This window comes from Apostichopus japonicus, chromosome 15 (assembly GCF_037975245.1).
Source record: "Apostichopus japonicus isolate 1M-3 chromosome 15, ASM3797524v1, whole genome shotgun sequence".
Lineage (NCBI taxonomy): Eukaryota > Metazoa > Echinodermata > Holothuroidea > Aspidochirotida > Stichopodidae > Apostichopus > Apostichopus japonicus.
Window position 1 is genome coordinate 13,751,629 of NC_092575.1, and position 13,551 is coordinate 13,765,179.

The following is a 13,551-nucleotide window of genomic DNA, read 5'->3' on the forward strand; positions in this document are numbered from 1 at the left end:
ATATATATATATATATATATATATATATATATATATATATATATATATGCTATAGTTAGAAGATATCTTAACGATATACGGAAAGATATTGATGAACATAAAAAAGTGGGTGATAATAAAAAATATATATATGTATAGAGTTATAATATTAGTGAAGTTATATGAATATCACATACATACTTAGATATAAGAGAGAAACACTTATCAATCCAGAGAATGTAGTAAATATTAAAATGCAAAGGAAAATACCCAATGATCGATTAACCTATGGTGCACACTATCATTAAGATGACCCCAGGCGACTAGAACTACTAAGAATAAAGGTACATTTATTACGTACTCGATAGCTACACGTTCACCAGATGAGGAAATTCTAGAGGGGTCTTATGTATGAAAACATGTAAGTTTGTTATGAATAATAGCAGGCAGCAGGTTTGGTAAACTTTGCCAACAAACGAAAACCGCAATTTCCTCAGTCTATTTTGTTTCGTTACGATTCATTTACGTAACTTTATTTGCCTCCAATCTGATTGGTTCCAGCACCACTTGTCACTCATGTTATTGTTATCTAATGCATTACAATATGGTTTCAATCACAAGATGCATTTTAATAGAGAGTAATATAATAGTCCAAATCCAGCCAGATGGGACAATTTTCTAATGCTTAATACCTCTTTAATACTGTGATAACATATCATGTTTGGAAGCTCTCGTATTGACAGTATGAACAGTTACTTACATTTATCTGATAGAAACGTGATATTCATACTGCTCATACTGACACTACGAGTGCCTCTGAAGCGGGACATGAAACTACAGTATAGAAAATATTGTCCCAACTGGGTGCAAAGTCGAACAATTTAAGCTTCTTTAAAAAAGAAACAACCCACTCATCTTTATGAACTTAAAGCAGTACTCACTGGGGAGATGACGAAAGCCAGTTGGCTATGTCATCGGGCCCGACCATCTTGAAGTTTATATTGAAAATGAGAATACACTATTCTTAAATGTATCCCATATTTTAACAGCCCTCCAAGTTTTCCCGAGGCTGTAGCATCCCTTGCCCCCAGTCCCCCCTGCCCGCCCCTCTCGTCCCGCCTGGGTCCACATCGATGATCACGATAATTAGCATAAAGAATGATAACAATACCAAACAGAAACATGTCCATGCTGCATTTCAATAACACAGAAGGACTTAAGAAGACACTTGAAGAGGTAAAGAAACGTAAATAAAATAAATTGTTTTCTCTACAAAGATCGCTGAAAGTAATTGGAAATAAACGTAAAAAAGTCACAGTAAAATATTTTTTTGTTGAAAAACTGGCATTATGAGTTCAACCAGAATTCTTCTGTATCCTCTTGTATTTATGGACTTGATTCATACATATATATATATATATATATATATATATATATATATATATATATTACATGCGTAAACAAATTTGTTTTGTAGGAAAAGTGTATTCTCATATATAGCAGCTGCCCGTTTGGTATAGGCCTATTTCTTAAATGCTTTATTGTTATATGGAGATCTGATACTTTTATTAGTAACTATCACGTGATATATTTGGTCAAACATTATCGATTTGAACAGTTTTTCTTCTCAAATATCATGGTTATAATTAAAAATTCATGTTTCTTCTTAAGACCCCCAACAGTTTGCCCAGAAAATGCAAACAAAGCCTGATATATAGCATATAACAGCGGTTGATTCCAAGAAGGTTAAAATGAACATTTGATCTAAAGCCTGATGAATTCAAAAAGAGGCATGATCGTTAAATCAAATAGGATATGTCTTTGAAACACCTTATTTCAGATGTTATTCTTCTGAAAGACAACTGCAAGTTAATCATTTCGCGAAGAACAGACCTTTAAAATCGTTCAAATTGACTGCCTTTTGGGTAATTCGCATCAATCATTTTTAACGTTAACGAATAAATTTCAACTCATCTTCCACACGTTCTACAAAATCTGTCAAGTTTCAGCGCAAATGACACACTATCCATATTATAAACATCATGATAAGACTTATCAAAATAGCGGACACTTCGAGTCGAATCGATCAACGGACGAATAAGAGTGCTTTATTGGTTTAATACGATATTTTTGAGTGGCGCGTATAGAATTTATACTATATAACTTTTCCATGACCAAAAAACTGACTAGAGAGTTAAATTCGTATACGGAAACTATAATATATATATATATATATATATATATATATATATATATATATATATATATATATATATATATTGAAGTGTTAGCGGAATATTGAAGGTGAAGTAGAATTTTTCTGTTATTGTTATTCTATATTTATTTACTATTTATCTGTCATACCACTTGCTACACATAAATTATATATGTATATGTGTATTTATATATAAATATATATATATATATATTTTTTTTTATATATATATATATATATATATATATATATATATTTAAATATATATATATATATTTATATATATATATATATATATATATATATATATATATATATATATATATATATATATATATATATATATATATATATATATATATATATATATATATATAAAAAAATATATATATATATATATATTTATATATAAATGATCAACCTTCAATATCAAAAGGTGTCTGTTTTTTGCCATACCTCTTTGCTCGATTCTATCGCCTTGTAGAAGAACACTATCTCGAGTCCAGTTAATGTTAGGCTTTGGACTTCCGGTGGCGACGCACCGTAAAAACGCGTTCTGCGTTTCATTGTAAACGAAGGTGCTGACGGATGGGTCTGGCTGGTGAATAGATGGGTTTTGCGTCAACCCATCAATGGTGATGCCCTCAATTTCAGGTGAATCTTGACGAAGAGAGAGTAGAGAGAGAAACACGACTAACCATTTGTGTATACGACAAAGACGTTTCACCTCTACACCCCCCCCCCCCCAAAGTTATGATTAGCAGCGAATATTGAGACGTGAGAAATTTTGGATGAGCTTTGCATGCGATAACTCCGGACATTTTTGTTAAACGTACACTCCAATCTTTATAATATTATATATGCATGCTTCATTATTATTCTGACAGTGATAAACCAGAAATAACACAAATTTAACAAATGCAAACCGTTACGGTATGTCATATACACAATGTAAACACATGCGGAATAGCTATTGTTACGATACACTGAATACTCTCTATGAACTCACCAACCTCTCCCATTCCCCTTCCCCCTCTACTCTCCCAAACATAACCGCAAAACGGTACTATGGCTTTTGGCTGGCTCCTCCAGTAATATAAAAACAATGGCTATTTAGGAATTGCCACCCACTAAGGGCTGTATATCTGAGTTTTGGTAGAACACGGCCCCCCCCCCCTCCACCCTCCACACCGCACCACATTATATATATATATATATATATAATAAATATAAATAAATATATATATAATATATAAATATATATATATAAATATATATATATATATATATATATATATATATATATATATATAAATATAATTGAATTCGTAATGAACTGGAAAATCAAGAACAGTGAAAAAACTTCCAGACTCCACCGGGATTCGAATCCGGGCCTTCCGCTTAATATGCGCACACCCTAACCTATATATATTCCCATCAGGCCATCGAAGTTCATTTTGTGTTCATGTAATTTGATTATAAGAAAGAAGAAAAAAGTCACTTACACACGATATTTAGAATGAATGTTTCTTCTATTCCCTTAGTTCCCTCAACATTAAATCTACATGCGTACAATCCATCATCCATATGCCTGGCTATTTCTGATATTGTCAGTATGTGCGTATTATTCTCTACTTCCTGAACGTGGTACCTTTTCGAGTCATTCCTTGACATCGGCGGAATCAGACGGTTTTCCGAGAAGAGAATATCATCTGTAAAATAATAAAACTCAAAAATGTAATTTCTTTAACCGCCCTGGTCTCTTGAATGTAACACTTTCATGATTTAATATATCGTTACTGCCATATAATAATGTGGAATATATTGATTTTATTCTGTATTGCTCCTTTAAATCCATGATAGGTGTACTCTGGAGATATTCATCATCCATTCCATGAAGATATTTAATCGCCAAGTTTTCTGATACTCTATAATGAAGAACAAGTTAAAACATTGTTATTATAAAAATAATCGATAATTACCCCTCCCCGAATAATGAGATTTCGGATGCCAGGGTGTCATATCTTCACTGTCGGCATGTAAGCGGATCTTACTTGGAAAGTTCTCATATTCACTTATTATGGGCTGTTTGGAACACTTGGCTGTCTAATAGTAATATACTTAGGAGTGTATATGAAAACTTTAAGGTGCCGTAAAACTGTTCAAAACGGTTCTACAATTTGGCTGCAATTCGTCATGATGTTGAAAATATTTGATAAAATGTTGACAAAATGTTGTTAAAATGCTGAATTTATCATTTCTGCTGCAAATGATGACAATCTAATGCAATCGTATCATTCATCATTTTGTTGCAACATGTTCAATTGGTCAAATATATTGAAAGATTAATTTATCAATTTGCCCAAAGTTTCCCAATTTTTTAAAATCTCGTGTGGTAAATTTTCTAAGCATTAATGCTGAATTTTATCAGTTGGATGTAGGTCATAGCATATCCAAATTGTAAAGATTATAGGTAACTTCTTTACAAAGACATCGTTACATGAACGTCGCTTATTTTCATCAGTGCTATGTCAGCAGGCATAAGAATGTATCCGAAGTACATCTTCTCCCATTGCATTATGGGACCAGTGGTTTCAAACCACCGATGCTTTTATAGCAGTCAAGTTTTTACTCACTTGCGATATGCCCACTATATGCACACTATATATATAGGCTATATATACATACATATACATATAGGCTATATAAACATATATATAGCCTTTATATAACATATATGTATACATAGTATATACATACACATTTGCTGTATAGCATATATGATGACACATTATTCTTATCCATCCTAATGACATAAATCTGGCACAAGATATACATATTTAAATTATATCAAACTCATTGATTGAAATATTTTTCTTCTTTCAGGTTTAGTCGGTACAGAAAACAATCATGCGTGTGCCAAAAATACGTCATAATAACGTACAACAAATCATATTTACCATTACGATACCATGATATATGGTACTCCATGTCATAAACGTTAAATATTTTGCACTCAAAATTGACCGTATCCCCTTCTCGTGATTTATTAACCACCCTGTCCCCTGGTTGAGTGTAAATCATGTCGAAAGCGGTTCCATTCACTGAAAAATAAAGAAACAAAAAAAAAACGAAAAGAAATAATTTTACCACGGAGATTTTCTACCTAGAATGAGTTCACACAGATATAAACTATAGACAAACCTACACTTAAATACATGGATAATCATAAAAGGAAAGTTTTGAGACTACACACAATAGTTCAGAATGTTTCATTTATGAATTCAAAATACTGTTAGGCAGCAGTTGCGCTAAATAAACTGCTGTCTATTAGCGACTAAGTTTGTAATAGCTTATTATTTTTAAATCGTTTCTTTTCATTTAATATATTTGTAAACGTTATATTCAGCACATTATGATCCTAAATGTCCTCCCGGAACGGTTTTTAATTTATATCACCTGACACTCATAGCTAGTACAGTAACTACTGTTCATGTTCCACAACCGTGCATCAGTAACTACTGCTCTGTGTTCGTAACACGGTAACATGTGTTACAGGTGGCACAGTAATTACTGCAAGTTTTTTCTTACTGAAAATTTAAAACTTTTTAAAATTGTAAATTTAATTTTAAAATTTTAAATAATTTTTTTTTAAATTTCTGCAAATTTTCACCTGTCGGATTCGTAGTTCAACGTGTAACATTTTTGCAGTAATCACTGTGCCATCATCATCATCATCATCATCATCATCATCATCATCATCATCATCATCATCATCATCATCATCATCATCATCATCATCATCATCATCATCATCATCATCATCATCATCATCATCATCATCATCATCATCATCATCATCATCATCATCATCATCATCATCATCATCATCATCATCATCATCATCATCATCATCATCATCATCATCATCATCATCATCATCATCATCATCATCCCAAATGTTACTATCGTTCTAACGCTCCCTCTTCCATTGTTTAACACACCCCCCGTTCAGCCTTACCCTGTCGTCTCCCCCTTTATTCCTGACACCGAGTGGTCACGGATTACTGCCAAATTGCCAAACATGTCTATAACCGGAAGAGACCCGTTTGCTCTTCATATGTAAGTTATAACACGTATATAAAAAAAATATATATACACAGAACCTTCTTTAGTAAACGGCAACCATATCCTTAAAGTACCATTGGTATTTTGTCATTTTATTACATTTTCATTTTATCATATCCATTGTGAGAAGTCAGGAATAAAAATCCCCTTTTCAGAGTCCCTAAGGAACTTACATAATCATATATAATATTTTACATCTTTATTATATAAGACATAAAATGGTGGGCTACGTTAACATATAAAGCAATTTGCGTTTTGCTTTTGTCATAAAATGCAATTTATACGAGAGAAAATTAGTCAAATACTTCACAAGCATAACACATGAATCTTTTTTTTTTCTCTCTGGAAAACCTGTTACGATGTAACTTAAAATCTTCAGTTTTGCTTATGGTCTTCGAAACTGCTTCTGTGGATGGTAGATAGTCACTTCCTGCAAACTACCCTAGATATTTTGAAGGATTAATTTCAACAATTTAAATATTTGTTAAGGAGTGTTATTTGTTAAGGAGTGTTATTTTTAAGTGATCATTGTTAAGTGATAATTGAAGGAGTGTTAGCTCAGTGGTTAACGCCGGTGCCTTCCAATCATGAGGTCCCCGGCTCGAGTCACTCCAAGATTAATGTATGTCGTCCAGTTACAGAGTTGTTGACAATTCATAATCATGGACGTTAAATATGAATGTAAGAGACTGACTTCGGTCAGCTTGCGGCTTTGATAAGCCAATGAGGCTTCTCTGCGAGTTCCTGCTTGCAGGAGGATCTAAAATACATACAAATACATTAAATGAGGAAATGTTCGTCGCTGGAGGAGGATGATGTTGATGGCCAGAAAGTGCTTCCTGACATTTGAACAAGGTTGATCCTTTTCTCCCCAAACATATTTAAAGAAACATCAAAGAGCTTAGATCTAGCTGACTTAATTGTACCGGTGGGAGGGGGTGTGTGGGCGGGAGAAGGGGTATGGGGCGGAGGTAGGGTGGAGAAGAGAAAGTGCAGGGGTGTATAATTTTGTATGTTCAATATACTGGTCCAACATTATGGAATGAACGGTCGTAATATAATCCAATCAAGTAATTTCAACAGCAACAGAAGTTTTGTTATCCATTACATTGTTTTGTTTTTACGATGCATTTATTTTAATGCTTATCCTTCTTATGTACACCTTTTCAAGTCAGTAGATACGCTAAAGATGGACTAGCTCATCTCTCTATACAAGTTTAATGCATTCCTCTTCTTTAACTCATAAGGAACGGGTTAATGTGTGCTACAGTTTGATCCTATCGTATAATAATACCCTGCATTTGGAAAGGCCTCTCCTTTGTTGTGTTTTTCTCAAGGTATCGATAAATTCTTCCTGCATGTAGCCTACATGTGCAGGTTAATATATGCTACAGTTTGATCCTATAATAATACCCTGCATTTGGAAAGGCCTCTCCTTCGTCGGTTTTTCTCAAGGTATCGATAAATTCTCCCTGCATGTAGCCTACATGTGTGGGTTAATTTATACTACAGTTATATCCTATCGTATAATAAAACCCTGCATTTGGAAAGGCCTATCCTTCGTTGTTGTTGTCTTAAGGTATTGATAAATTCTTCCTGCATGTAGCCTACACGAGCTGGTTAATTTATGCTACAGTTTGATCCTATCGTATAATAATACCCTGCAGTTGGGGAAGGCCTCTCCTTCGTTTTTTTTTTTTTTTTTTTTTTTTTTTAAGGTATCGATCAATTCTCCCTGCAGGTAGCCTACATGTGCATTGCTCCGTTATTATCCTCAAGCTGGGAAAGTATAGTTGTTTACGCTTGCTTGAATTACCTGGCTTCAGAAACAACTGTTTTATTTATCACGTTCAGTTTCCTGATTCCGTTATCGAACGAACACCCACCGGACATGACGTTTCGTTCGAGAGTAAACACTAAACCAACACTTTTAATATTAGACTGTAGCGGTTATCATTTAGCCTGTAATAACCTCAATGCTTTGTATATAATTTGCTTTTTCTGCTGTAATCAGAAGGTATACGAAATACTCAGCTCAGTTGAGTACATGGAGCATGTGATCCATATATACCACACCAAACACCCCTATCCAACACCCAGCCCCCATTCAACTCCATTCCTCTACTCACTAAACCCCTACCGACTCCATGCATTCACTCGCTTCTCGGTGGCAAGTTTCTAACATAGGCACACGATTAATCTCAAATTGGAAATCATGTAGGTTGCCAATTCAAAGTTGGTATTTTGAAGTTAGTTATATTATTTGATTTGATATTTAGTTCTTGTTTACTATTCTAATTACCTCTGTATATAAATTTTCTATATTGCTTTACTATTCTCACTGTTGGTTTGAGTTGCTTATTTTCTTATCTTATTTTGTCAACCCATTGTCACAATTTGGTCACCTAACCATGGAGCTATAAACTGTATATAGCTCCATGATATAACTAAGTGTTTTCGCCAATATCAATGTTTCTTTTATGACGATTCATGCTAATGCATAAAATATGTGCATCAGTGTTAGTATTGTGATTCATACTTGTATTCCCACGACTTGGAGTAGTGTTCGTATGTTGAAGCATACTAATGCATATAACACAAGTAATTTAAGGTAGCGTACCGTGAGTGAAAAACGTCGAACCATTTTTTTTTTATCCAACTGAAATCAAGCTTTGAATAGCACTGCGAACAAATGTTGTTTCCAGATGAATAGGGGGAAAACACATAATTTATTAAATGTGGTGAGGCTTCGGAAATATTCTGTAGCCTATCCCCCACTTAATTTCAGGAAAAATTGTTGTGAAACAAACTCCGTCGATATAGTTTTGGACTTTTTTTGGACTATAAATTGCGAGAAATCATCTGCGATGAAATCCCCAACTGAGTCGAGATTTAATTGATGTTGTAATCGCTTGCATTGTTCTATTCTAATTTGACACGTGACGTGACATTGGAAAGACGAGACCTGCAATGTACACCACTAAAATTCCTTCAGGGTTTTATTAATTGGACCGTAACTTATTACACATTACTTCCCTCTGTTTTCTTTTTCTTTTCTTTTCTATTATTTGTTGAATTCCTTCATGTTTTAAGTATTTCCTTCTTTCATCGTCTGCCTTTTTCCCTCCTTCGCGTAATGGGGTCAGATATAATCTGTTTCACAGATTACGTTTACCGTCGATATTTAAGAAGTAAGAGATTCCCTTAGGAAGGATATTAGAGCACGTAAGAAAGAGGTTGCCCGTGCATCGATATACCACCACTATAAAGTAAATCATTGAAAACATGCTCTATATTAGAATCTAATATATTTAGACCTAACACGCATGCGTATATGTTTAAGAAACCTTAGACTTGGAGTCCAAGTTTATGCAAATATAGACGTAAGGGAGTAACTATTTTGTTTTCTTCTTTGCCCTAGTTTTGTATTTAACCCGTCTTACTTTCATGGGTGTAAAACCACGCTGAATTCGGTTCCAATTTTTGGACCGAATTTTGACATCGATTTGGGACCGAGTTTTGATTTTAACTGCGGGAGTGTGATGTGCGGGTGTGTGACACGCCAATTGTTTCTCCCTATGGGAGCGATGAGATAAAAAGTACGAAAGTCAGCCGTCATTTTCGTATATAGAAGCGGCACATGCATTGTAAAAGTTAGGCGTGATTCAGTCGTTATAACTCCATTAAACATACAACAACTTATAAGAACAAAAACTTAAACTGCTTTGGGAGGACTATTGTTAGTTTTCTTTCTTTCCTATTTTTAAACTTACTTTCAGAAATTACTCTTTGACAATCAGAAATAGAACGGTAAGTCTATATACCTTTTAAACTCTCACAGTCATTTTTTTTTTATCTTTTCAAATATAAAAACGTTTCTCGCTTAATGAAATTATAGTAGGGCCTAACGTCTTTAGCTATGTTTTACAGTATTTAGCATATACCCATAAGTAACCAATCCGATCTCTGGAGTAAATATGGATTCAAAATTAGGACCTGGAAATCTTATTTTGTTTTCTCTCTTGGATGGCGCTGGAAATAATACATAACCTTCTGCCGTACCCCCCCCCCCCACGTGATATAGTTAACACATTTCTATACAAATCAGATATGTTCAACAAGAAAAAACAAGTATCAGTGGTGGATCTTGGAGTGAGAGAAGAACATCTGAAGACCGTCAAAGATATTATATCAGCTCATTATTAAACCTATACGTTTCCTGACTGACTTATCTGTTACGGCTTTGTCTTTGACAAGCCTTACCAAAGGGCGTGTGCGTCAGGGGATAAATTCCAGGGGTCAGGGACTAATAAGGGGCCTGGGGAAATATGCGATTCAAGGTCTTCCTGGCAAGGCCTTCTGTCAATGTATCATTTCCCCCTACATCGGTTCCACTTGAAATAAAACATTGGATATAAAATTGGTTAAAATGTTCTATGGTGCAAAATGAGCCTTATAATTGTGACAGAGACTGGTCCAACCTAAAATTCCTTCACATCCAATCGAAAGCGATAATTGTTACTCTGTTGCTATTATATGATTCAACTCTTTCAGTCTTCTAAGATGAATTTCGACAGAATTATATTATAATTGTTGATATGACATGTCTTATAAATATAACATCAAAATAAAGACAAATTCAAGGTATTTCACCATATAATATGAATTGTTTCTGTCCGAAATGCTCGATCCATTGAGTCAAATTTGATGATGACGTCATTTCCTCAGTTATAAGGGTTTGTTGTTATGATGTTAATTAACAGTGTTAATAAAATCTTCTTACACTATTCTTCTGTTACATTACTTCATCTTAATGAAGTAATGTAAGTACAAACAGTAAGTACAGTAAGTACAAACAGCAATGTAACCAATGAGGAAATCCAACACTACCATGCACTATACTGTGTCCATGACAAGTCCATATACATATGAATCACAGATATGTTATTTTATAATACACAAGTCTTATATGTATCCTATAGTGATATTTGTGTTTGTAGCTGCTGAGAGGTAGGCGTGTTAGCCAAAGTCAAGATTGATACATAGGAAACTACGAATTTTAATAGAGTATACTTTCCGAAAGAAAATAAAACCACTTGGTGGCGAAAATTTAAAGTGCGATGTAAGAACGGGGTTATGTTGTGAATTGTCTGCTACATTGTGAAAATAACCATTATTTGTGTAGTTTTTTTTTGTATCGGTCTTGTAAACATTGAGACATTGAACAATTCAAAAGACATTGTTCTAGAGAGTAAAGCAGTCTTAACAATTTGGCACTTGCTACGTTATGTAATAGGCAATTACTTTCAAAATGCCATCTATTGTTTGCCCAACCATTCTGTTTTTGTTATGCAAAATTAGCATGTAATGTATTGAGTCAGAGAATAGTGTGTTTTTAGAGACAGTGGTCAGTTGTAAACTGTTCTTCAGAGAGAAAGGTAAGTGAGAAATAAGTATAAGACAGAACACAACGTGTAAAAGACTGAGTAAAAGAGAAAGAGAAAAGAGACAGAGATAGAGGTGGAGAGAGAGAGAGAGATGAGCAACCAAAAATAAAAAGAGAACAAGCAAATTTACTTTTGAGTTTAATTTTCACTATGTCTGGTGAACATAAAATGATAGCAGAGCGAGGTTTTGAAACTTCAATTGAAATAATTTGCCGATAATTTTGAGTTTACTTCCTGGACTTTAACCATTGTTTCCACATATAGTAACTTTATACTCCTTTGCACAGAGTTTACTTATTCAATCTGACACATCATCATAATTTACATGATCTACAAACATGATTCTTGTACATCTACTGAAGACATATGTACTATAACGATGCATCCTGTGTTTTTATAAGGAGGTTATTACGGTACTGACCAGTATAGCCAACATCCAGAGGATCATCAGTAAGGCTACATCTATATCGATCCCATTTAAGTAAACGAAAGTGAACTTTGAGGTCGTTTAAAGGCAAAACGGTTTCTATTTATTTTGTATTTGTGTGACCTACTTATTCTCCTGACCCTCTCCTCCACCCGACTGTTTATTTATTTCACATATCTTTCTTGAAATATTACTTAAAGATGGAGTTGAATTTACGTCCACTCCAGTCCGACACTATTTATATGAAACCTATTAGAAAGATATCATTTAAACTGTTGTAGTCATGATAGTTATTATTCTTATTTCCGGTGATTGTCAGAAAAGTGACAATGCTATCAGCTTTCAACGTTATGAGGACATTTGCATTAGTCTGGTTTCTTTGTATTATAATATCAGCTTTCAGCGTTATGAGGACATGTGCATTAGTGTGCTTTCTATATACTCAAAGAAGTGAATTAAGCATAAGGGAAAGTAGTGGTATAGTAAGTCCGTATATCCTTGTACTAGCATGTAATAGAAGTACCACTACTCGTTAACTAGACTCATTAATTTGTATTCGTACTCAAGATAGGAGTAACCCTGTTCGTTCCCGTCAAGGAGGGGGTCCTTCAGGGAAAATCGCCGATATTGGTCAAAACTGAAGTGGAAGGGGGGGGGGGGGCGCCACGGTTGATGGTCTGACTAGAATGTGTTTTTTCGAGCAACGGCTGCTCGAGGGAATCAGTTGATATGCCTGTATTTTTTGCCATTTTCATATTTAAGAGCCGGAACTGAAAGTTAAATATCCAAAAATAAAGAGGGAATAGCTAATAATGAGAACGAGAGAGTGAGAGAGGTGGGGGGGGGGGGTCAACTATACGAATTTGTACCCTTACTCGGTGGAGATTGGACATTAAGTATAGTTTATTGTCCAATATGTACACGTTCTCGCGCTGAGAGCCTGTACTCGTAAGCGGAATTCGATTTGTATTTGTGTTCATACAAAAGGGCAATCTTACTTAAACAAAGGGGAATTCTACGTGTACTCATACTAAGGGGAATTCTACGTGTACTTGTACTTGTACTCATACAAAGGGCAATCCTACTTGTACTCATACAAAGGGCAATCCTACTTGTACTCATACAAAAGGCAATCCTACTTGTACTCATACAAAGGGTAATTCTACGTGCACTCATACTGAGGGGAATTCTACGTGTACTCATACTAAGGGAATTCTACGTGTACTTGTACTTGTACTCATACAAAGGGCAATCCTACTTGTACTCATACAAAGGGCAATCCTACTTGTACTCATACAAAGGGCAATCCTACTTGTACTCATACAAAAGGGGAATTCTACGTGTACTCATACTAA

At 34.4% G+C, this 13,551-nt stretch overlaps 1 protein-coding gene across 1 annotated transcript in view; it reads right to left on the bottom strand.

Moving 5' to 3' along the window:
• LOC139980631 (lachesin-like) overlaps window positions 1-13,551 on the bottom strand; it is a gene marked incomplete at its 5' end in the record, with an annotated part of 63,527 nt that overhangs the window by 21,379 nt on the left and 28,597 nt on the right. The window contains 3 exon segments of the mRNA XM_071992423.1: window positions 2,651-2,854; window positions 3,700-3,906; window positions 5,155-5,298. Of these exon segments, the coding sequence (XP_071848524.1) occupies window positions 2,651-2,854; window positions 3,700-3,906; window positions 5,155-5,298 (555 nt within the window).